Raw genomic sequence first — 25616 nt, forward strand, 5'->3', positions numbered from 1 at the left:
AAAAAGGAGAAGCAGTGGGATGGGGTAAATGACAAGACTGTTTGAAAGGAGATGGTCAAACAGAGGATGGAGAGAGAGAGAGAGAGAGAGAGAGAGAGAGAGAGAGAGAGGACAGGACAGGACTGGACAGAATTAACAGAGACATGAGAGGAGACAGAAAAGTAATACACTGAGACAGACAGTGTTAAAGACGAAGGAGGGTTCAGGTGCTGGGTAAACCTTTGTATAGGAGGCTGAATACATTTAGAGCACAGAAATCAAAGGAGGACTGCATCTTGTATTATTCTTTGCTAGCCACATGTCTGGTTTTGAAGCTTTTCAAGCATCACAGAGGGTAAATCAGGGTATACGTGCACAAGTTCTGTATGCTGAGCAACAGAATCTGCAGAGTGTTGGTACACAGAAGGCCAATAAAACGAACATCACAGATGATTCACTAAACGCAGAAATTAAGCTGTGCTCTTGTCACTTAAATTCCTGCAAGCCTCTCTAACTTTAGACTTACCTAATTCAAATGAAGTGAACTTATGCCTTCACAGAATTCTGTTCACTCAAACTAGTGACTGAGATGACGGATTTATAAATAGGTTCACCACAAATCTACCATCTTGCTCTCTAACTCCAATAAAAAAATTTCTCTGTCACACACAAGCTTTCACCCTGCACAGTGAATATGGTCTCAATGTACGACTGTTCCTTTCTAATTGATTTTGCACTTTAACTTCTAGAAATACACCAATTTATTGTAGTCACGCTCAGAAGATGAGCATGTCATGTGGAATCCCTTTTCTTATTTCACTTCTCTGTAAAGCACACGTGACATCAGAAGAGAAAAATTGTCTAAGACTTCATGCCATAGTTCCTACAATATGATGACATTGATAGACAGACATGAAATGTTGAAGGTAGTAAAATAAGATTGGTGATTTATAATCTCTTTGGGTTTTTGGACACAGTTAGTTAATTATAGATGTATCAAAGCATTATCAGGTGGTGTATAAAATATGATTTGTAACATGAAAGTAAATTTGAGTAATACATTCCATGTATTAGAAACAGAAGTTAGGAATCAAAAACAAGTCAAATGATGAATATACTATGAAAATTGAATTAAAGGTTCAGTGAACCTCTCTGCTGCCAGTGGAGGAAAAGGACAGAGCCATCCACTGCTGCCCAGTGACCAGTGACTGGCTTCAGGTTCACATTCATAACATTATGATTATATACGCAAACATTTGTGATGTTGTCAGATAAACACTTAAGGTTTATCTCACCCACCTACTGTATGTACACTATACAGGATGGCAACCCATGATTGGTGGGGGTCCAACATGTAGTCTGCCATGGCTTAGGCCAAGTGACAGCAGGAATGTATCAGTCTTTGATCTCCTAATCCGACAGAGACCATCTCAAAAGACAAAAATATCATGAAGGTCTGATATTGACAATATGAAAACAACAAACAGAATATCTGTCTCTTCAGCTACCCTTCTGTTTAGCAGCTACTTTCTAACTGTATCTGTTTGATGTACAGTGGCTTTTGCATCAGGGTTTTATTCTTATTGCTTGTCCGTCAGTTCTATTTGTTGCGGTTTGAAAGGAGTTTGTCTGTTAGATGGAAAGGTCTGGAAAAGAAAGGATTCAGGGACACAGTGTGATTATGCCAGCTCACTTCCGTCTCACTTATCACAGAATGAGGAAATGTGGAAATCGCCACTTGTGCACAGTCCAAGACCGTCTAAATTCCCCATTTGAGGATTTATATGGATTTATGTGTATGCAGTGAAATCGGCCAAGTTCCTGTATATTTAAACTATTTTCACAATGCAGTAACGTGGATAATGCATTGAAGAAAAGGTTCCTTTATTGTGTCAACTGAACAGATAAAATGATACACACACTCACACACACACACACACACACACACACACACACACACACACGCACACACACACACTTACCATCAAACTCAGCAGGGCCCACTCCTACTATGATGACAGACATGGGGAGGGAGGCTGCCTGTGGAGAAAACACAGGGGGGCGTGTAAGTCACACAAATGTTCCCTGATGAAAAAGAAACAAACTGTTCAAAGCATGCTTGGATGTACTGAGTATATACAGGTGCAGCTATACATATATATAAAATCTTATTTCACCACGGTGACGCATGTGGGAAATATGGAGAATCATGTCTGAGTGGGTGAGACCATATGAGAGTGACTGAATAAAGCAAGCCCACCTGTGCATGCTTCTACTGTATGAGCTTCCTCAGGAAAAGAACATGTGGCATTGAGGTGGGTGTCAGGAACCACTCAGTCTCCTGTGTCATGGTTTCATTATTTTCCATTCTTTGTTGTATTTCCCTCTCGTTTCAGATCTTACTTCCTGCCCTAGTGTTTCCTGCTTCAGTAATTGTCTGGCAAGCCCTAATATTTTAAGGGTTCTACACATCAAAGCAACGGCCGGCTGTCTGAACTTGTCTGAACGTCAATGAGTAGTCCAAGTCGTGGCGGTGTGTTCCGTACCATCGTAATTGTTGGCCGTCTTGGCGGTGTGTTCTGGGTACAATGTTGTTTGCATGGCACTGCCAGACTTATGTGACGAGAGCAGACACAGCAGAAGGTCTTTGTCGATGTGAGTTGTTTGACGTGGTGTTGGTGTATCCCTACACTTACACCTGTGTCTTACTGTCTCCCGGTCAGTGTATATTTTGGTTATTGGATTTTCTTTTCAGAAACGGGTATTAAAAAACAAAAATGAATGGTTATTTTGTTTTCGGATTTAAAATACAAAATTGAAAATTGTAAAACAAGCCGTTTTTCTTTTTTACGGTCAGAATCACTAGAAAACTGAAACAAAATATAGGCCTGTTTTCTAATTTTCACAGACCGGATGTGGTGCTTTTCAAAGCAAGAGACTCAATGAGGATGGTGCTGTGACTGTGATACATGGAAATGATGGAGCTACACGTCGTGTTCCTAGGACATGACAACCACCCCCCACACCCCCATCATATTTCCAACACAAATCCCCACAACATTTTTAAGATTAAAACTTTAATGCAAGAAATTAAACATTGTACAACAACTAAGTTATGTGCAATATATAATAATAATATTTAATAATATTAATAAAATATTCATGATATATTAATTACACATAATTCAAGGAACCCTTTGAGAACTGACAGTTCAGGGGGCGCAGTTTGTCTATTTTTGTATTTAAAAGAGTTGAGGGCTGAGCTAGAATTTGGACCCAAAATGCAGACGACCAGACTCAATGAGAGTTTTAACAGATTTAAAAGTCGTTCAAGCTATAGAGGGTGAGGATTGAGGGTGGTGTCGTTGAGCAGTTAAGTAGAGAAGCAGGAGCAAGGCAGCGTGAGTTCGGCAATGGTTTCGTGAATGAGTAACAGGACTTATACTGGCCTGCCTCAGAAACTGGGCTAAACCATCAGAGAAGACAAAATCACTGAACAAGATCTAAACAAAGTCATAGAAGAAACTGCCCGAGTGTTTAACCACAGTGGAAACAAAACTATCTGCTGACGAGTCACAGCTTTAATGCAGGATATAAAGAGCTTGATCAAGAAACCGGAGTGAAGCCCAGCGAGGGCTTTTTGACCACGAAAAAGAAAAACGGCTTGTTTTTAAATTTTAAATTTTGTATTTTATAACTAAAATCAAATAACCATTCGTTTTTTGTTTTTAAAACCCGTTTCTAAAAAGAAAATCCAATGACCAAAATATACACGGACCGTCTCCCTCCCCTAGTGTATTTAATTAGTTTTCTGTCCTTGCATGCAGTAGGGGAGTCCATTTGACATCCTTACATACAGTGCTGTTGTGTTTGCAGTGTTGCGTTGACTCACATTAACCACAGCCTCTTTTGTCTGGGCCATGTCTGAGATGACGCCGTCAGTAATCATCAGCAGCACAAAGTACTGGGAGCCGTCAGTCACTTCTCCGGCACATCTAACATCATAGCACACAATCACACACACAAATAAATTAATCTCAATGATCTGTGCTCACTCAGTGAGTTTTAACATTTTAACGCTTTTTTATTCTGAAGGATTTAGAAGATAATTATCATAAATAATCTGTGAGGAGGATGTATGTCCAAGAGTGGATTCTTCTCTGCAAAATACTTCTCATAAAATAGTCCACATAAAACAGTGTTGTGTAATGGAATATTTTTGTTGGTGTGTGTGTGTGTGTGTGTGTCTGTCAGCAGGGAGAAGGAAGACCTGCTGTCTGACTCACTGTTTGATTGGCTCACACTCTCAGTCTGGCCTGAGGCTGAGAGCAGGCAAATGGCAAACTGTTTTTCTGTCACTACACGCTACACTCCAGGTAAAGGATATTATTGGTTTGCATAGGAGGAAAAAAATACAGTTGCAGGTAATAAGTAGACAAAATCCATTAAAAACACCAGCTCTACTTCAAAGAAAAGAAAGAGCCTGTATGATGATAAGGATGTGCTGCAGGGTTCAACAAGAAGACACTCTGTCAAGCTTATTCCTATCTAATTATGTTATTGAGGCACTAACAATGTGGGTGCATGGTTGTTCAGAAAACAATAACTGGAAAATAATCATGTCCTCAGTGTGTGACTGATCAAATACTTAGTGGGGCAACTGCACCAGCTGTTTGATGTAAGAAACTAAAACAAAAGAAATCACTAATATATAATAGATAAATACATAAATAAATGAAAAAGAAAGGAAGCAGGGGCAACTTCAGAATGGGAAGTCCAGACTGGGCAATGTGTAAAATATAATAACAACTAATATAATATACTATAATAATATACTATAATAATAACAAAATATGTGTCAAAACTCATACTGAAAGCCCTGGTTCTGGGATACAATAGACTTTACATTATTAACAGTAACATTGTTTACTCATTGTAATAAATCAATCAATGCCAAATATATAACTTTAAATATTCTATAATATGAAATGATATCAATAGCAGCTGCTGTTTGTAACAGTGAATAACCTATAACCATGGTGAGGTTATGGGAAAATGGACCCCTGGACATCAACCCGTAGAAGCCCCCCACTTCCGTTTGGAATGTTTCGGTCATTTGTATCTTAATGGTTGTTTTGTGTGTTTTTGTGTTCATTTTGTGTAATTTTGTGGTTGTTTTGCCTGTGTTTTAGCACCGTATGAATGGTGTGTGAATGGGTGAAGGTGACTTGTACTGTAAAACACTTTGAGTGATCGATAACACCACGAAAGCGCTAGTTTTTTTTTCCATCCCTTTGTGGTTTTGGATGTCTTTATTGTCATTTTTCATCTCTTTCAGTTGTCCTTAATTGACTTAATAACAAGACATGTTAGAAGTAATGTCCAATGGAGTCCCTTTCCCTCTGTGCCCTTGGCCTGTATTCATGTTCCCTAAACCGTCCACTATACTTATATGCCAACAACCTATGAACCTTTCTTTTGCTGAACCAGGCGCATCAAGATCAGATTTCAGGGAGGCCCCATGGCTTCACTGGCAGCCCCTCAGGCCCCAAACCCGAAAAGAGGGCAAATGTGGACAAATGGAATGACCATCGGGTCGCTATGCAAAATGGGCTGATGATGATGATGATGTTTAATGACCCAGCTCAATCTACCCTTTTACCACTTCTGTGGAGGTACCATTCCTAACACTGACTCTGGGATCAACCTGTCTTGGTTTAGGTCACTCTGTTCTAGTTTCATCAGAAATTCTAAGACACTTACAATACAACATATCAAAATGTTTTGTCAATGTAATTATTTCGGACATGGAGAAGAAATGCCACTCATTAAAATGAAAAGTCTGACATGGGCTGTATCAGTGTTTGTGTTTTTCCAGGTGGTGGATTGTTGGGTCTGACTCAGATGTCCTGGGTTTATTTTCATCCCCACTCCACCCCTGCTTTTTAGTCACATTCTACAACTGAATTATAAAACATAGCTCTTCCCAAGTTGTCTCTGTGTGATTAGACACTGTGAATGTCTGTGTCCTGACTCCTACCCACAGTCACTGATAGTTTGCAGTAAGAGGTTACAGTGAAAGATGTTGAAGCCAACAGCAAAACAAACCCACCCCCTCTTTTCAGTGCTCCTTCTGATGCTCAGCAGAACCCAGAGCATCTTATTCAGCACAGAAGTGTCTACGATACTTTCTCATAGCTGAAACAAAGTACAAAGTACCTTATAATATAACAAAGTAATGAACAGTCAGCATCAGTACAAAGACAGCAGCCAAATCACAGCAGAGTAAAAACTAACAAGAGTCAGTTGTTCTTCATGAGGCATTACTTTCCAGTCTACAAAAGCTATGGAATATGCATTATTATTATTGTCAGTTTATGTTCTCATTAATGCAGGGGCAGTATGACTGCTGAAAAGTCATCTGAATGCATAGGAAAGGTACTTTAATCCTTCCTTTCCTATCTCCTTTAGCATATGCTACACTGGACCTTCCTATGCAAAAGGAAAGAAGAAATAGACACCACACAATTCATTGCGGCAGCAATATTTAACGTGACGCGCCATGCAGGAACATAAACAACCTCAATCCGAAGTAGAAGAAGAGTATGAATATGACCAGGAAGGGTCATAAGTCATCATTTACGTTGTCTATGAAGCACATCTTATACCACACGGTGGAAATACACACTGAAATATACCTGGTGTGAATCTGTTATCAACCCCTGCTGTTAAGCCTGGCTGGGCATGGCTTCGATGCTGGATTGTTCGCCCTGTTGTGGTATAGTACAAGGCCGACCTAGCTTGTGTGTATCATGTTCTGTCAGCGGTTCTCTGTTTTAATCACGTTTTCTGTCCAGGCTGTATTTGTGGTTGGAAGCCAGTCTCAGCCAGAGGAGATTACCTGACCAACTGCTAGCCTGTCTCTGCCTGCCTCACCCCTGCTCACCTGCCGGCCACCTCAAAACCCCTCTGCACATTCCTTGTATAATTTGAGTAAACCTCTTAAACTGCTTCCTCTGTCTGTGGTCTGTAAATTGAGTCCTTAACAAGTTATTTCAATTCCACTGCAATCCAATGCAATATTTTTACTGTTGTTAAAATCTGTCTGGAAAAATAAAATGAAAAATCTGATTTCTCTAGAGAGTAAAAGTGAGTTTCTATCGAAGTGCCTCAGATCTTCTGTTTATATATATGATATGCATGATGCACATAAACAGCTGGCTTCCCATGATGGCCCAAGTAACACATGCATATGAAACATCTTTGCATATTTTATGGATGAGACATTATGTATAAGTGAATGTAAAACTATGTGTCAGTGTATGTATACTGCATGTGTGCCTGTGTTTATGTGTGTATTGTTTTGTGTTGAGTGTGCCTTTTACATGTATGTTTACAGTGTTATCACTATAAGGGCCACTTCAGTTTCAAGCCGTCATATTAAGGACATTTCTGCATTGAAAGGACATTTTTGAAAGTCTTCATTACTAACTAGTGAAGAGAGTTTGAAGGTTGAGCCTTGGTTTTACAGTTATGTTTATTCTTACCTGGATTTATCTATACAAATGGTCAACGTCCTAATGTAGTAAGGCATAGGTTTTGAACAAGGGAGGGAGGTTGAGATTAGGTATTTAGTTTTAATGGTTAGGGTTATGAGGAGCGAATGGATGTCAATAAGGTTCTCATAGAAACCCAGAAAGGTGTGTGCGTGTGTGTGTGTGTGTGTGTGTGTGTGTGTGTGTGTGTGTGTGTGTGTGTGTCTCACCGAGCCACCTGGTTGATGACAGGAGAAAAGTTGGTTGGGCCATAGAGCTGAACTGTCCGCAGGCTCTGGAAGTATGCCTCTAGCACACCATCGATCCCCACACAGTTTGGGTTTTCTGTATTTGAGTTCTGCCAGAGAGAAAACTCAATATGTGAAAAAAAAAAAAGTATTCAACCTATAGGAAAGAAACCTGTAAAGATTTTTTATAAAAAATAATACCGGTCGCACCTTGTTGTATATTTTCCTTTTTTTCTGATTTGCCCAGCTCTGTCTCTCTCTCACACACACACACAAAATATGCCCCTTGCGTTTCTTGATTCACTATATGATATTGGTTTCAAGATATATATATTAGATCTGGGGCTATTCATAAAACATGAATCATTCTCTAACCTTAAACATTCTATACTGTCTTTGAATCACTGTGTAACTAACATTATTTTTGGAGACCCATGCAACTCAGGACATTTTATTGTTTATTCTTCTCAATGTACATCCCTTCATACATAATACGTGGGAAACAAAATTGGCCCCTCAAAGTGTTTACTATACAACTAGCTGAATTAAAAAAAACTCTGTGCAACAGGTGATATTTGGGAATGGGAGGCAGATGTTCCGTCCACAACTAAGCCCGGATTTGATAGAAATTACATCCTGTTAAAAGTTTTTTTTCTCTCCACAGTCGCCTAAGTGCTTGCTCCTTTTTAGGCCAGTTTATGGTTGATTTTTATAGCTTTTACTGCTGCCACATGATTTGCTGATTGGATATTTATGTTATGCACTTGGGTCAACCCATATCTGCGCAATCACACAATCAAGCAATAAGCTTAACTAGCTGACATTTGTAGGAAGAAGATGAGAAAAAAAGCATACAATTGAACGGATATTACTTTTTTTTGGTAACGTTTAAAAATGTGGCCGAAAAAGACGTTTTTCGGTGGTCCGCTCTGCAACAGTGGGACTCAGACTTTTGCTACTTCCACTTCTCCTCCAAACTCTGTAAAATGACATCAATGATCACCATCTCCATGAGGCAACATATTAACTATGCATAAGTAACTCATAGAACCCCACTTCAAAATCACTGAACTAGCCCTTTAATTGCCAAGTTTATCAAAGTATTCTGACAATGTCAGGGTGGCTGTCTACTGCTGAGGCTCAATAGAAGTTGAGTGATGCAGCAGAACAATGACCCTAAAAATCGAAAGAATTTTACTTCAGATTGACTGAGTAAATCCACTTTTTTGCCCCAGTGAGAGACGAGACCTTAACCCGACAGAGATGCTGAGGAATAACCTCAAGAGATTCGTTCACTGCAGACATGACAATAAGGCTGAGCTGCAGCAGTTCCAGACCTGAAAGTGGTGCAGGTCTGATGTGCAGCTACCAGAAATGCTTGCTAGGAAATCCAAGGGTTAATTTCCACCAGCACTGTGAATCTGTAATGGGTGTGTTCATTTAAGACATGACCGATTAAAATATTAGGCACATTTTCACATGTTTGGTCTGTACTTGTGACCTGCAATATGATCAAATATGCAACGGATATCCAAATGAGTTTAGCTGGACTGGTGGACTCGGCTAAGGTTCTTCAATACATTTGCAAGGTTTGCTTATGCAGGAGGAGAGGGAATTGTGACACACTTCTGGGCAGCCTGCATTAACATGCATTTTACAGATCATATGTTATTGCCTGGTGCAAATGAGACATCGCTGTTCATATAATAAAAAGTCTTCCCAGTTCAGATTTTTTATGTCCAAACAGCAACTTGAGCTTTAGGCCTTGTCTCTGTGACAACATGACTGACTGATCAGATATGTGTTCTAACAGCTGTACAGGCATACCTGATGAAGTGGCCGCTGACAGACACACAGGCAGCTCTTGAGACTCTTATTATCACAAGCATGCGTCAAACCTGTGAGAAGCTCTTTCATCTCCTTTTTCATGTGAAAATGAACTGCCAAATAAACACAAAGTCTTTCATCTCCACAATACTTCTTCAACCCAGCCAAGGTCAATTATCCATTGCTGATCCGCACTTTGAAAAGCTGCAGGTTTATTCAGACACACCCTTCAATCTCCTTGATCGGTATCATTCTAATGTTGTCTCCCTTTTATGTATTAACTCCTTATTTAACGTGTTGAACTTTAGGGTGACAGAAGTTCACTGGTACTTCTTACACATTCCATCAAGCAAATAACAGCTAATCATACATACATAAGTGGATTTAATAAGTATAATGGACCAGGTTAGTCATTAGTATGCAGGGCTAATCATCTTTTATGGGTGAACATCTAAAATGTAGGACCCTCTTCATTAATTTCTCATAACCAGTTATTGAGGAGGTGCATATTAATTGCATACCTAATTCATTGATACTGCATACAGATAATAAATATGCACACATTTTCATATGTATTCAGTTCATATTCAGGAAATGTATATGTTTAAAAATATATTATCAATAGGTAATTTGATAAATATGAAACTGAAACTTGAAATGGTCTGCATTTATATAGCGCCTCTCTAGGCTTTTTCTGATGCAATTTACAATTAAGTGTTTCGCCCAACGACACTTAGGCATGCAGACTTGGGGAAGCCAGGATCGTACCATCGACCTGCTGGTTAGTGGACGATCTCCTCAGCCACAATCGCACACATGGAAAGATTTCAACACTTCCCTGGAGTTGTCACACAACCCCAATGCGTGAGCACCTCCTCCATTTCTGTTTTGGTCTGCTATTTAATTCACGAGTTAGCATTTTTAAATATGCCACATTATTATTTTCCCACTGTGTAGACACTTCAGGAGCAAAACTTGATTAGAATGTGGGTAAAGTGTGAGACAGTGAAGGTCTCTGGTGGCTCTTTTGTGGTAAAAGCTGGATTGTCTTTGCATAGAATTAGTCGTATTCAGACTGTAGAGAAACATTGCTGTGCTGAATGGAGGCAAATTATCCGCCATGAATGCACAATGCCTCCATGCACAGTGCCTTAAAAATAATACAAAACCAAATGCTGCATGCCAACAGATTTCAGCTACATTCAGCATGTGTATTATCCAAAATGGGGCTGGCAGTTTAGGCGGGATCACACTCTGAGGCTTTTTGCCATCTCTCTCCAAGATTATTTCTTAATTGTTTCCTATGAGACTGAAGTTTTAGTTTAATATCATGGATTTCTTCAAAGTATCAAAAGCAGATTCAGATGCCAGTGTTAATTAAGCACTACAACAGAGGAGATCTGCAGCAGAGGCTCCAAGTTAATCAGTGTCAAATAACCCTCATCAAAGACAAATATTTTATCTCATGTCCTATGAAGGAGAGGCCGCTTCAAGGTACACTGGCTCTTAATTCACTGAACAGTGTGTGCTTTTTAAAACTGCATATGCTCATATTTTTTTTATAAAGGGTTTATATATCTGAAACATGGCTGGTTAATTAATTATTCTGACCCCAATATGAACCAGGGATGTAAAGAAAATGGTCTTTGTTTACAAAACCATCCTCACTTTCTCCTTTTATGAACGGTACACATCTGCACAGCACACATTTGAGTGAACTTGTGATCTGTTGTACGCGACCCATATACTGTATTATGAGACAAAGTACAAAAAACCAACATGATGTTGATGTATTCTACGATTGCTTGACATGCTTCAATCTACTTCCAAACAATAAATTCCTAATTAGAGTTGCCTTAGCATGACACAGTGGCTGGATTCGTCACGCAGAGGTGGGTCTTAATTGGGAGAGCTAATTGAGTGGCTGCTCATATGGAAACGAGCATCTAGACCAGCCATGTGCAAAAGCTGTTGTCCACCTCTGACTTCAGACTGGGAGGTAGACAGGAGGGTTGTGGGATTTGACAAACTTGATTAAAAACGACAGTTTCAGGTCAGAGAAACTCAGCTAATGCAAACCAGAGGCATGTCGCCGACATGAAAAGCTCCGGCCATATTATCAACTTCTTAAAAAAATCTCCCACAATTCTTATCCTGCAGGGCCAAAATAGCAACAGATTTAAGACTCTCCTTATTTTTGTTCCTCTCCAACCCCACTTTTTAACTAATGGCACCATCCGGGGAGAGGGTTCAAATCAAAGCAGAAGTCATTATAACTTCTTTTCTCTTGATGCACAGCGTGATTCATTTTCTTCCTCCCACCTTGTGTCCCTTTCCTCTGTGTCAGTCATCCACTTTACAAGAATACTCCACAATGTCTGTAGCTTTGTGGGATTATGTAACCTTTCCATTCAGTGACATCACAAGTTGTCCCGAGCTGAATTGCTCTGTTGTTCAGTACAGCGAAGGGAGTAATTTTGTTTGTCCAGAAACATCATCCTTTAAATTTGAAAGTTTATTGATGTTTATTTGGGATTTGCATACTAATTACTCATAATCAATGACTATAAATACATTTGTGCAATAACATCCTTGCTGGGACATCAGGACGGGTCTGGACTGCAGAAATCAGGCAAATCTGAGCACTCAGAGGCAAACATTTCAAAGTTCATAGCAGGCCTTCAGCTTTTTAGGTATTGCACTGCATATTATGTGATGCTTTTATATGAGCATATCAAATATGAAATGCACAGAATAGGTGGGGTTGTCTTGTAAACAAACATCCATCTTGACATGGTAACGTGTAGCTCAGTCAAATAGTATGAAACCATTGACTGGATGTATATTATGGAAGCCAAAACTGTAGAGGGCTTAATTCAAATGATGAAGTGAAAATGAAAATGTAATTCCACAACAGCATTATAATTTTCGTTTCTTTTGAGTAAAAATGCAATCATACAAGTTTCATTTTCATTTTCACATCCTTGTATGGGCATTCTGTGACTTTATTGAAATGATAATGCAATTTGATAAACATATGAACATTTAAATGAAAACTCCATTTTAATTAAAATTTTTAAAGACTTAACCTTCTCGTCAGTGGACAATATTCAAATTTAAATGCGATATAAACAATGCAGACTAATTTTCCATTCAAGCAAACAGTATGTAGGTCACAATTAAAACTAAAATGCATTTCTAACCATTTGAAAAATAAATTGCAAACTCCATTTGAATTTTCATTTTCAAAGACGTAAAGCTGCAGTCTGTAGGATTTGCAAAAATATTTTTTTTTCATATTTGCTGAAACTTTCACTATATCCTGGTAGTAATATGTGAGACAGATCATCTGTGACAGAATCTAAGTAATTTAGATCCCCCCACTGCCTTTAATGCCATTTGCCAGAATCCACCGCGCCCGAAGAAAAATCCCCAATCACAGGCAGGGGGCGTCTCTCTGCTCTGTCAATCATCCAGGTAAAAGCTACGCAGCGCTGCTCAGTCCCTGTGCACATAACCCCCACGCTCGGCCAAGACCAAGCTCACGTCTTAGCAATGAGGAGCAAGCAGCAGAAGCGGATTTAGTTTGAAACCACCGTGGCAAAGAAACGCCAAACATCAAAAAAGCTGCCCACGTCCTTTGCCAGAAACTGCATAAACGACAAAGACCACGAGCAAAAATGAGTTAAAAAAAGAAGGAAGCGGATTGAGCAGATGTAAACATCAGATCTTGTTCCACAGATGACAGAGCAGCAATACTGAAGGGGTTGACAAACGATGCGTTCTGCTTGACCGCTAATTATCCCTGTTTCATTTATCTTTTATTTTCCATATTATTGTCGCATTCTGTAACCATACTCTATGCTACTGTGCTGTTGTAATCAGACTGCTAGTTGCTAGGTTCACAGTGCTATGGCTATTGGTTAGCGGTGTTCATGTCATAGTGGCTTAAAATATTTCATCCATACATGCGGTCTAATCGGTTTTGAGAGTTTTCCAGACGTGTGTTGTTGCCTGTGCTCTCGCAGTTAAATGCTCGCCCATCAGTGTCGTACGGTTTACTAAGCTTCACTATTTATCATCAAAGGTAGCATCCCATTCTATGCTAAATGCTAAGAAATGTGTCTATATTCCCAGCTTTAACATACGCCAGGCTCATTTCTCCATCACACCTCATATGAAGGTCTGCAGCAGATACTTCGTTACCGATCAGCTAATGAAACAGCGCCACTGTTGAACCGGACCAGAAACAGTTGAGCAGTACAAAATAGAACCCGGACATGGTTGTGCAAGTAGCCCATTGCCTGACAATCTCAAAATGACATGCATTTTCTCTCTCAGAGGCTCTTACCAGTGGAAAGGCGTGGGAGATCTTGCCATCAGGGGGAAGTTTAGCTCCAAAGCCATAAGCAGGAAAGAGTTTGTCACTGTCGTAGTCCTGGATGATCTCCCCCACAGCTTTTAGAGCCATGGCATAAGCGTTCATCTGGTAAGGACTCATGTAGTGTAGAGAGGTGGGCTGGGACGGATTACCTAGAGAGAGAAGCTTTCATGTGATTACAGTACAGATTCATTTTATGGCACTGATGATTACACTTGAGCCATTTATTTACATTCTGAAATCACTTTTCCTTACATGCATTGCTGGGAAGTCTGTGGCAGACATGTAACCCTGTCTCGTTTAAAATTGCATTTCTATACAATTAAAATTGAAACAGCAAATACATTTTGTAGTCAGATATAAGGAGGATTTGTTGTTAATTTACCAAGTCAAAAATACATTATACTGAACATATATGTAAAATGTTCTAAGACAACATATTTGTTACCTTTATGTTTATGTTTTTAGTCCCTGTCCATTTGTTTGTCTATCAGCAGGATCATGCAAAAACTACAAAACCTTCACAAAACTTGGTGGAAGGAAGGGACATGGGCCAAGAAAAGAATCTTTTGAGGATCTGGATAAAAGGAATTTGGTTTACCTGTCTTTAAAATTGCGAGATACATTTTTGGCATATTTAGGGGTCTATACGTCTATGATTTTGCAATTTGGTGTGACTTTATTGAAATAAAGGGGTCTGTTGGCAGAGGTATGTGGTCTACTGAGTCGCACTCTAGTTTTCCATCAATATATTGGATCTTGCAGTACAATCCACTTACAGTGACAGCATCAATATATTCACAAAAGGCAGAATCTTGCCCCTGACTTTGACCGAAGCTGATCTGTTGCCTGAACCAAAGAGACGACTGACAATGCAAACCCTCATCTCTGGCATATCATTTTGTATGGCCACTATCCACCCCAACCACCTCCTAATGACTCAGCTGTTCGTAAATGTAGAGCTTCATTCTGTCAAAAAATGCACTTCCTTTGAACATAATTCAGCCAGAGATAATGTTTCGCGTGTGCTGTTGCAGTTAAGATGTATAAAAATGTTAATTACTAGGGGACCCAGGAAGGAAATGGAAGAAAATATTATATATGCTGAAACAATAATTATTTCTCAAAAGTTCAGCATTATCCTGTGAAATTTGCTACAGCTTAACACTGTTAATTTGCAACAACCTTTTTAAAAAATGGCCTTGGGTCCAACCAATATCCCTGATGTAAGACCGTCAAGTGATTGTCTGACAATCATATGTTCTGTTCTCAACCCAAAGAGAAGAACGCAGTTACTAATCAAAGTAAAACACAATCACAGACACTGTCATTGTCATGAATGCATGTCCAATCTTGTGCATGTTCAGCCTAGACACTGAAGGTGTCTGATTGTCAGATTTTTCATTTAACTGAACAACATGTGTGGACATTTCCTGCATGCACAAGGAATAAATGCAGTCCTACCGTTGGATGCTGTGAAGTCTATGGCCACTGTGAAATTGAGTTGTGTCCTGATGGGAGAGGGAAAGCATCAATATAAATTTAAAACAGAGATGTCAAGACTGTGCCAGTATCTCCAGATGGGAGGCGATTTACAACTGTTCAGGCTAAACTGAAAAACTCATCAACAGCTCAATACTGTCACTTAAAAAAACACAAGGCTGCACTGTGATGCATAAAATGTGGGCTTCTCAAGTCCGATAATAGTGTTTTTAAATTGTTCCAATCAGTTTTGTGCTGTACACCATCTTTAAAGTTGAATATTTTATGACCACATCTTTCTGCCAGAATTGTATTCTTTCCAAATTTGACAACACATATTATACACAGCTGAGAGAAAAACAATTTTAAGATTTTTTTTCATACAAAAAATAGAAAAGAACATTTACACCCAGAAGCCTGGCAGACTGATTTGATCATTTTTTAGGTTTCTGCATTCTTTAGAAAAAAGTGGGAAATTATTCATACAGAAGAAAAGATTCAAAATTGCATAGTAATTTGTAGGATATAGACAAGCATTTCATGAAATTTCCCTGGTATAGTTATTTAATGGCTTCCCAGACACACTCCGTCTGGCAGCAGCATTTCACCACGTGGCATCTATAATTTGTGTTTACATCTTGTGCAAGCATTAACTTTAATGTGATTTCAAGATCCCACTCTGCACTAATAAAATATTAAGAGACTGAGCTCTTACCCTCCTCTGATGAAGTCAACAAATGTGTATTCTGACTCCACTTTGAAAGACAGCAAGGTCACCTTGAAGACAGAAAGAGGGAGAGGGAAATGTAAAGTGAAGGAGAGACAGTGGAGACAAGGCAGAGATGGAGGAGGCTCATGGCAAACAACATCTATTTACTGCTCTGATATGTTACTGCTGCTGAGTCATGTCCATAAAAGATGCGACAGCTGCTGATGAAAACACACTCAAACAGTTCTTACCGTCCCTGAATTGACGTATTTCTTCTTCTTGCCTTTCTTTTTGGGATTCAAAACCTTTGGCCACATTACAGGAAACAAGAAATTATTTTTCAATGAATATTTCTGAGCAGAAATGTTAAGTCATTCAGTGTCTAATTGCATTCCTGTTGGTGGATGTAGATAAGATGTTATCATAGCACAGAGTAGTACTCAAATTAATTATAAAAAAAAATTAGTATTGTTTCAAGTTCCCAAAACATTTTTTATCCAATCCTTATATTAAGGAAAACAGAGTTTTGGAGAAAATCCAAAATATGTGATTCCTTTTCAATTATTTGCTGATGAAGATGTTCAACCTATTCTTTGAAACACCTTTATTTTACCTCATAGACATTGAACTGGCTTTGTCCTCTGGATAGTTCTCTGTAGCTTGTGGTGAACTCGCCGATAAAGTCATGACTGAAAGAAAGATGCAGAAAGAAAGTCTCTACATCTGCAGCACAATTCTACATCTGCTCTGACATAATATTATCAGTTAACAGCATCTTACAGTTTTACTTTGTAGACACATGTATAGGGTATGGAAAAAATCCCTGTGCACTCACTTTGTACAAAAAAATAGGATCTTTTAATCACACATTAAGAAAAACTGACCTTGCAATATGTTTAAAAGAATATTAAACCTGTGTTAACTATTTATTGGCTACTCGGGGGCAATGTGAAAAGCTGAAAACACAGCATTAACATGTGATTATCTTAAAAATGGTGATGTGGCTGGTATGTTAGCATATGATTAGTAACAGCTGCTTGTTCTCCCATCCATCAGATGCAGAGCAACTTCTGAACATAATCTGTGCAAAATGTCATGCCGATAAAGAGAATCAGGGCAAAGTTACAGGCTTTAGTAGGGACATGGTCAGACAGACTCTCTAACTTGGCACAACTTGGCACAGCTGTTCCATGTGAGGTTTCTCACTGCAAAACTCATTTAATTTCCCCTACATGTCTCTGTGTATTACATCTAATAGAACTGTTTTAACAAAGACGGATGAACATATTTCTCTCCATAAACAATCTTTGTAGTGCGACGTTATGTCGCCAGACCTTCAAACAGACTCAAGGTAAAGTAAAAAGGCGTGTAAGTCAGCAGCACACACGTCTATAGAACCGTCAGAGCCAGGAAAATCGACAAACATTTTCAAAATCCTTCCCAAGGACACCATTCACTATCTGTGATGGGGTGAATTTACTGTGAAGCTCTTTTTCCCCGACGCCATTTCCCATGCAAATTCCGCCTGTCGAGGGAAGGACGGACCAGGCAGATTAATATCTTGAAATGACGAGCCATCTTTGTGCTTGCTATCGGAATCAGATTTATGGATCAAAACACAACTTTTCCTGAAAATACTTCGACGGTAAGACATAGTTTATGTATGTTGCTGTGTTGATACGAACATTGGTCAGTGGCTCGTAAGCGGAATGTTTTCCTGAGAGTTAGAGGAAGGATAGCGTTGGAATCTGCAGAGGCTGGGTTTTAGAATGATATGTAGCTTGTGTTGTTAGCATGTTGGTAGCAGCAGCTACCTTGCTCTTCTTCGGCTGCTTATTCAATGACAGTTGGTCGGAAAGTTTTAATAAACACAATATTGGAATCAGTAAACTCTGAGCTTTCAATTAACACATAGCTTATGTTGTTAGCTTGGAATATCACGACTGTCATATGTGGACATATCGAACATGTACAACATTCATGTTGTATGCGATATTCTGATTTCTTTTGCTTGTTGTTTTAATTGTTTCATATTTGTGTAAATGGTTGATATTGAGGTGTAGTCAAGTTACTAACTGTTCTGTGAATATGCTGTATGGCTATATTGCTTCATGTTGAGAAAAATGGTGAGTAATTTGGTCCGCGTCAGACTTTTCTGTTGAGTACCTGTGATGCTGCTACAGACCTTAATCACCCATGTCAGTGCATTTTTCTGTTTAAGATTAATTACACCACACCAGCATATAGAGGATAAGGTAAAAATTGACTCAATAAAACATCTATAAAAGAGTCATCAGAGACCTATCAAACCTTAGCCAGCTTCCTCATATAAAAAAGGTGCTGCTGGCCTTATTTACACAGTATGTTGGTGTTACAGTCAAAGCATAGCTTGTAATCAATTATAGTGCCCAAATACTTGTAAAACAATATCTTTACCGTGACCAGTTATTGCGGTTATAACAGGGTTGGAGTCCTGCTGTCTAAAATCAACGCACATATCCTTTGTGTGTCACATTCAATTCCAAGAAGGCTCCATGACACCAACAATATGACAGGACCATGTGACGTTTCCTCATCCTTCTACAATTTCAGTATAATTGTGTCATCAACTTCATTTTTATGACAGATGACAAACTCATTTCGGCAGTCCTCAGTGTATAGGCTGTATAGCAGAGGAGAAACTACACAGCCCTGAGGAGAGCTCAGTCTGGAGAAATATCCATTCAGTCTCAGATCCAGTCTATTATGTTAGTGTCCAGTCCAAAACGTCAGACAAGCTTCTACACCAGCAGGTGAGGCTTTATGGTTTTCAAAGCTGATAAGAAGTCCATGAACAACAGTCTGGCATGGGTCGTATAACCTTGTAGGTGCTTATAAATGAAGTTTAGCAGAGTTATGGTTGCATCTTGGAAACCCCTGTTAAATCGATATGCAAACTGTTATGGGTCGAGAAGATGCTCTGTCCTGTCGAGGAGTTCTTTTTTGATCAGCTTTTCAAAGGACATCATTACCAGTGAGGTTAATGCTACAGGCCTGTAGTCATTCAGAGTCTTGGGATGGATATTTTTTGCAAAGGGAACTATTGTAGATAGTCGCCATAAGTTGGGAACCTTTTGCTGACAGAATGACATTAAAAATGTAATAAAAAGTAGGGCCTATTTGTTCAGCCCAGTGGGACAGCATACGACTACCAATGTTATTAGGGCCAGGGCTTTTTCTTACTTTGCAATGTGTAAAAGTATTCACAAAGCTGCGCACAGAAAAAGAAGAGACTGACTGGCTAGCAGTCAGTAGGTTGTGACTATTTATGGTTATAATGGGCGTGTACAGGGCGGGCTATGAGGCTGATTCACGTACGCACACTTGTAGGTGATCTGTGATTTATAAAGGGAGAATTGCGCACAGGTGTGCGTAAGCACGGTTTTACAAGTCTGAATATTTTTCGGCATACGCCATATTTGGCTTTTGGGCGCACGTACACTTTTAGTAAGGATCCTACGCACAGTTTTATAAATGAGACCCCTGGTGTACAAACAGAAAAGGATGGGGCCCAGAACAGAGCCTTGAGCGACCCCAGTGGTGAGGTTGCGGGGTTTGGACATCGTTCCTCTCCAAGTAACCCTGTAGGTGCGTCCCTTGTGCTAGGATACAAACAGGGAGAGTGCCGAGCCTGAGACTCCCAGTTGTTGGAGGGTAGAGAGGAGGATCTGGTGGTTCACTGTGTCAAAAGCTGCTGAGAGGTCGAGCAGGATGACAACAGAGGAGAGGGAGGCTGCGCAAGCTGTGTGGAGTATCTCTGTGACAGCTAGGAGGGCAGTCTGTTGAGTGCCCTGCCTTGAATCCTGAGTGGTGGGGGTCAAGAAGGTTGTTCTGGTGGAGATTCTTGGTTCTTCTGTAGAATGTTTTCATGAAGGATGTGGGGGAGTCTAGACTCTGCAAGAAGAAGAGGTGTTGCATGGCTTTCGTGGTGAGGGCTGTGGGGTTGATGGACCAGTTCAGGTCATCAGCAATGTGCACCCCCAAGAACTCCTCCTATCTGACTGACTGCAATCTGAAGTGAGAAAGTCCAATATTAAGTTACAGAGAGGTGTGTTAAAGTCTGAATGCTAAGCTGATGTCTGAACTGTCCTTTTTTCAGGTGAGTGAGTGCCAGATGCAGGGTGGAGGATACTGCATCATCTTGTTGGCCTGATATGTATATTGGTGAGGTCCATGATTGGGGACAGAATAACTCTGATGTGTTTAATGACCAGCCTCTAAAAACACTTAGACACATTACAATTGGTGTCAGTGCAATAGGGCAATAGTCATTTAGACATTGTACAGGGGACTTTTTTGGCACTGGGCTAATGGTGGCAGATTTGTTAGAGTTAGGTTTCACAAATCACGTTAAGTTTCATCTACAATCTTTTATACAGGAATGAGGAATAAGGTCAGTGTTTCCTGTGGATCAAGAGGCTTGATGTTTGAGGCCATGTAATGTGGGGGAGGCGTTTGTTTTTTCTTTTCCTCAGAAGATACCTAAGTAAGCAAATTCTAACGTAGGAGGATAGATCTTAAAGAAATTTGTGCTTTTGTAAACAATTTTTTGCTGCATTTAAGAATTTAATCATAAACACAATGTTAGTCTGGATATGAATGATGATCACCACCATTAATATACTTACGAAAAAGACAAATAATAATATATTTAATGAAAATAAAATGTATTTAAAAAATTTAAAAAGTTTCTTTCCATTATATTTTATTAATAGTAATCAATCAATGAGATATGTCCACTGGAAGGTCCACTGGAAGGTTATACATGCCAATATATTTCACAGCAAAAAAAACAACTACAAAAAATTTGCCTGTCGCAACAAAAAAACATTAAAAGCTGTTTTTATCCACAAATAAATAAACACTTCTCTTCAAACAAAATCCTCCTGTTATGGGCAATGAGCATAGACTCCCTGAGACAAAAAAACAAACGTCTAGCTGTAGCCTACATAGCAAAGGTGCTTAGCTGGTGGAAGCTGAATGTTAAGAGGAGGGGGAGGCTACGTCCACCGCTGCGCAGTAGAAGAGTCTGTTTCTGCAGAGACACTGCTGCCTGGAATGGTCGCATGTCTCATTGCCAACTTGGAAGAAAAAAGAAGCAACGCTACCATAGTCTAGCTTTTCATGCAGTGGCTGCTGGTCGAATCATTCCGGTCGGTCTCTCTTCTTAAGCCATGCTCACATGTAGCTTACAACGTAAAAAACATTACCCTCACGCCCTCTACGCCCGTGATGTTCAGCCATGAGGAACGGATAGGGACATTTGAAGTGGTCCGCTACAGTCTGAAATTCGGTGATGTTAAGTTGCGTCTTAATGTTCAAATTTGAGTTGTAAAATTCAAATTATAAATTTTTCTGCATTGAGACATAATTGTTCAAAAGAGAATCGTGATACATCTAAGAATTGATTATTCCTCCCACCCCTACCATATTTCCTTCTTTATCCTTTTTGTTGTGGGCAACCCTCATACCAATTTATTATTTCCCCTATTCCCATGGCCACCAAAACTAATCCTGTTGAATATAGATATAGAAATATGCTTATAACCACACTGATGCCTTTTAGTTCACCATGATGTTCCCCCAAATAATCACAACCATTGATCACTATATCATGTATGCTTTTGTTATAGCAACTTGACTCGTTTCTGCTGCAATTGTGAAACCCAAGGTTGCCAAAAGGCCCCTAACAAGGCATCTGGTTCAGATAACACATCCAGCAGAATCGGCAATGCAGTCAATGCTGAAGTGAAGTGATTCTTCTTTGCTTTCTTTTCTATGACTTCTATATGGCCTTATATTATAAGAAATATATTTCTAATAGTTACATTTCTATACAACTATACTGTAACTGCAAAAATATTAGCAGGAAACGCAACTGGATTACGTTTTCTGTAAACAATAATGAGGATATGTTGTTCATTTATGTATTTGGTAAGTCCTAAATATGGTGATACTGAACATTTCAATTAATACTTAACAGACACCATATAAGATTTCCGCTAGAGTATCTGATTTTGCAGTACAACATCCATTTAGTCCAGACATATTATACACTGTCAACTGCACTGCCTTTAATATGCACATCCCATTAATAATGAATAGAATTCCACACAAGACACTGCCTTTAATTTTTTTTTGCTTCTGTCGCTTGGGCAAACAAAGCTACAATAAGCTTACTCTAGATAAGCTTATGTCCTGTAGCTGAGTTAAACATTAGCATTTAGGTAACAGCAAAGAAAAACAGCTTGTGTCCAAAATGTTGTCATGGATAGTCCTGCATGAAATGCAAGTGTGTCTTTGATTTGCCCATGCAGAGGTGTTGTGGTGCAAAGATTACATATTAAATGCCAGAAGGACATTCAAACAAGACACTTCATTTTTAATCAGCCCCATTCTGTCAAGCATAATAACACTGAATAAAATGAAGTCACAGTAATATAAGAGTGCTCACATACATCACAGCTGAAGTAAGTTAAGGACCTCTGTCCCCAAACAATTTCACTGCCTCTATCACCGTAGTAAATGACATAGTACTATGAATTATTTGTAGTGCCTGTCCACACAGATGTCAACAATAAAGTGTCAGCATTGTCAAGTGGCATGAAAAATTCAAGCTTTACTAACAATCTGACCTAAACTATTATAAACATATATGATTGGGCGACTTTTGTTATCATGGTTACAATGATAAACATGCAGTTAAGGTTGTGGATTGGTCATGGATAATGTCTACTATCAGTTATACATGGACAACAAACAAAGAGAAACATAGCAGTCTCCTGTGTGACAGTCCCATGTTTTGTCGACCCATCCACCACCACCTTCTCCTCAGGGCTTACTGGTTGTCCCTCACGCTCGACTAAACACAATATGTGATGGTGCGTTTGCGGTTGTGGCCCAGAATGTGGGATGCTCTTTCTGCTCTTCCTTCTCAACTTGAGTCTGTAATATTTGTTTAATGTACTAAATAACTTTGCCATTGAATGGTAACTGCATCATTTGACCTGTGCCAGAATTAAAGCCAGTTAAATCTTCTCCTCTTGATAGGACCACTAAGAGAAAGGTATTCATGAGTTCAACACATTATTTTTCATCCGTGCAGGAAAAACTCCCCTCCAGCATAATCGGACTGGTAAATATCAACTCCCTGCAAGAGCATCTCTGCATCTCAATATATCACCACCTGAAGCTGTGCATGACACTGTGTTATACTGGTATTTGGAGGAGAATCCTCGAGGCGCAAACAAATAGTCCATCTCCCAACGGGGGAGGAGGAAAATATACAACAATGGGGGAGGAGAAAAATACAATAAGGGGGGTAGGAAAGATTAACACTAGGGACATTTAGGTAAAGAAATTGACAGGAAACTAAAAAAGAAATTAAGCATAATTGATTAAGCAGATTGTGACATTTATTAATGCTCTTTTTGACAAGAATGATTTAGACCTGTCATTTACCTTTCTTCACCACAGTAAAAACCTTTTTGACCTAATAATACTAATATTAATAATAATAATAAATTCGGAGTTAAATATGGAAATGGTTAATAAATTGATTCAAAATTATTCAAATTTAGATACACTGTATATACAACACAATTAATGTAAACATGAATGTTCTGTTCACCATACAGTAACAGTATGCATATTTTACCACAGCCACTTCAACTTTTCAGCAGTTGATGGGAAGTTCTCTCTCTGATAACTCCAAAAAACTGACCACTACTCAAACAGAGTTTTAGAGTATAGATCCATATGTGCACTAAATTTTAGGCTAAAGACATTTACACATTAATATGTAAATTAACTGTTGTCCTAAATGGTCATATAATAACCAATCAACCCTGTCTCATAGAAATAATGTTCATATAGCATTAAACAGTTTTTCCAATAATGTTATGGTGGCTAAATATTACTTTGTCAACACTTAGCTTTAAATGAATAAAGTGCTACATGTATTAATGGTAGTAAACAAACCTGGAATGGGTGGACGGTGGGTGATTAAAATTTACAGATTACATGCGAGGTCAGGGTTAGCATCCACTGTCTCTCCTGTGGTTTACATTTTCATGGGCATCGCTACAGGGTAGGCAAAGCAGGCAATTGCCTCGGACCCCGAGCTGAGAGACGGCCCCTGAGAAAAAATAATTATGATATTCTACAGCAGCGAACCCCAGATGGCTGAATAGAGGCAAATATTTGGCTCGCGCCGGCCCACTAACGCATCTTTCATTGGTCAGATTGAAATCAATAATTCAATTTTATATATATATATATATATATATATATATATATATATAATGTGCTGGTGTGATATTGTGGTATTTAATCTCACATTTTAAAAGTGAAGAACTCGTTCTCTCTGTCTGTATGAGTGCGTGTGTGTCTTCTTGAGGTGGTTGTAGAGGTGCTGCCGATAACTGTTTATGTGGAAAGTTGTTTGGACATGCTGTTTAACAATCTTGTGATGCAGACTTATGTCAGGCCTACGTAGAAAAGTTGACAGTTATCTTTGCTACTCAGTCCTGTTGTAATTTCCACTTGCTGTAATGCTGTTGTCATTGTGTTTTGATATACGAGTAAGATATATAAAGCTGTGTAGGTGCGTGTGCATGTTTAACCCCTGAACATTTTGGTCCTTGGCTTGGCATGCTTGACATAATTTGGCCCTTTGGGAAAACTATTTGGGTAACCTAAGTCTACAGCAACAACAATTTTGTTAGAACCCCCTTAAATGACATAATTAATGACAACATGGTAGGAAACCCCCGAATGACGCCCCATGCCACCAGCTTTCTTACAAAAGCTGCGTAATTTGAGAGGTTTGGTAGAAGACTAGAATGTCTCAATTTGGGGGTATGGTGTGCCTTGGACAAACAATAAAACATAGAGATTGCCCTCCCTTTGACCTCTAATGTTCGTCATGCTGTGCTTTAGAACAACCCATTCCCTCTTTACTGCTGTCACAGTGCAGTGCTGCTGAGATGCCATGGGGTGTTGTTGGCAGCTCTACTCTTTTTTAAATTTTTTCTTAATTCTCGAAAATAATATTACCGTTGGCAATGCCAAACTTATCACTTTCTGACAGAAATGCTTTAAGCTCCACATTGTAAAAGTCTTCTTTCTATCTCTTGGTTAACATGTAAATGAATCATCTGGTAGGATAGATAGAACGTCACTCTTTTGTCTTTTTGTCACAATTGTAAAATTTAATAGTTGAGGCCAGAAGCCTGTCAGTAATTCGTATAAATACACATTCCTTGCCTGTGAACTGTGAAAGAACTCTCTGAACAGAATTACAGCCCCATGACAGTGATGATGTGTGCACGTGTGTGCATGAACGGGAGCGCATACGTACGCAGCGACCGGCAGTGAGAGTGAGTGAAAAGTTTGGCGTGGAAGTTTAGAGCCCT

At 39.2% G+C, this 25616-nt stretch overlaps 1 protein-coding gene across 1 annotated transcript in view; it reads right to left on the bottom strand.

The window, feature by feature from the left end:
* Positions 1-25616, bottom strand: part of LOC118309994 (copine-9-like) — a 171314-nt gene that overhangs the window by 6660 nt on the left and 139038 nt on the right. The window contains exons 12-19 of the mRNA XM_047332947.1: positions 16775-16850; positions 16413-16466; positions 16168-16229; positions 15435-15481; positions 13941-14122; positions 7745-7872; positions 3872-3974; positions 1962-2019 (exon numbers count right to left, since the gene is read on the bottom strand). Of these exons, the coding sequence (XP_047188903.1) occupies positions 1962-2019; positions 3872-3974; positions 7745-7872; positions 13941-14122; positions 15435-15481; positions 16168-16229; positions 16413-16466; positions 16775-16850 (710 nt within the window). The remainder of the gene's footprint in view (positions 1-1961; positions 2020-3871; positions 3975-7744; positions 7873-13940; positions 14123-15434; positions 15482-16167; positions 16230-16412; positions 16467-16774; positions 16851-25616) is intronic.

The sequence above is a fragment of the Scophthalmus maximus genome, chromosome 6, assembly GCF_022379125.1.
Source record: "Scophthalmus maximus strain ysfricsl-2021 chromosome 6, ASM2237912v1, whole genome shotgun sequence".
In the NCBI taxonomy this organism is placed as follows: Eukaryota; Metazoa; Chordata; class Actinopteri; order Pleuronectiformes; family Scophthalmidae; genus Scophthalmus; species Scophthalmus maximus.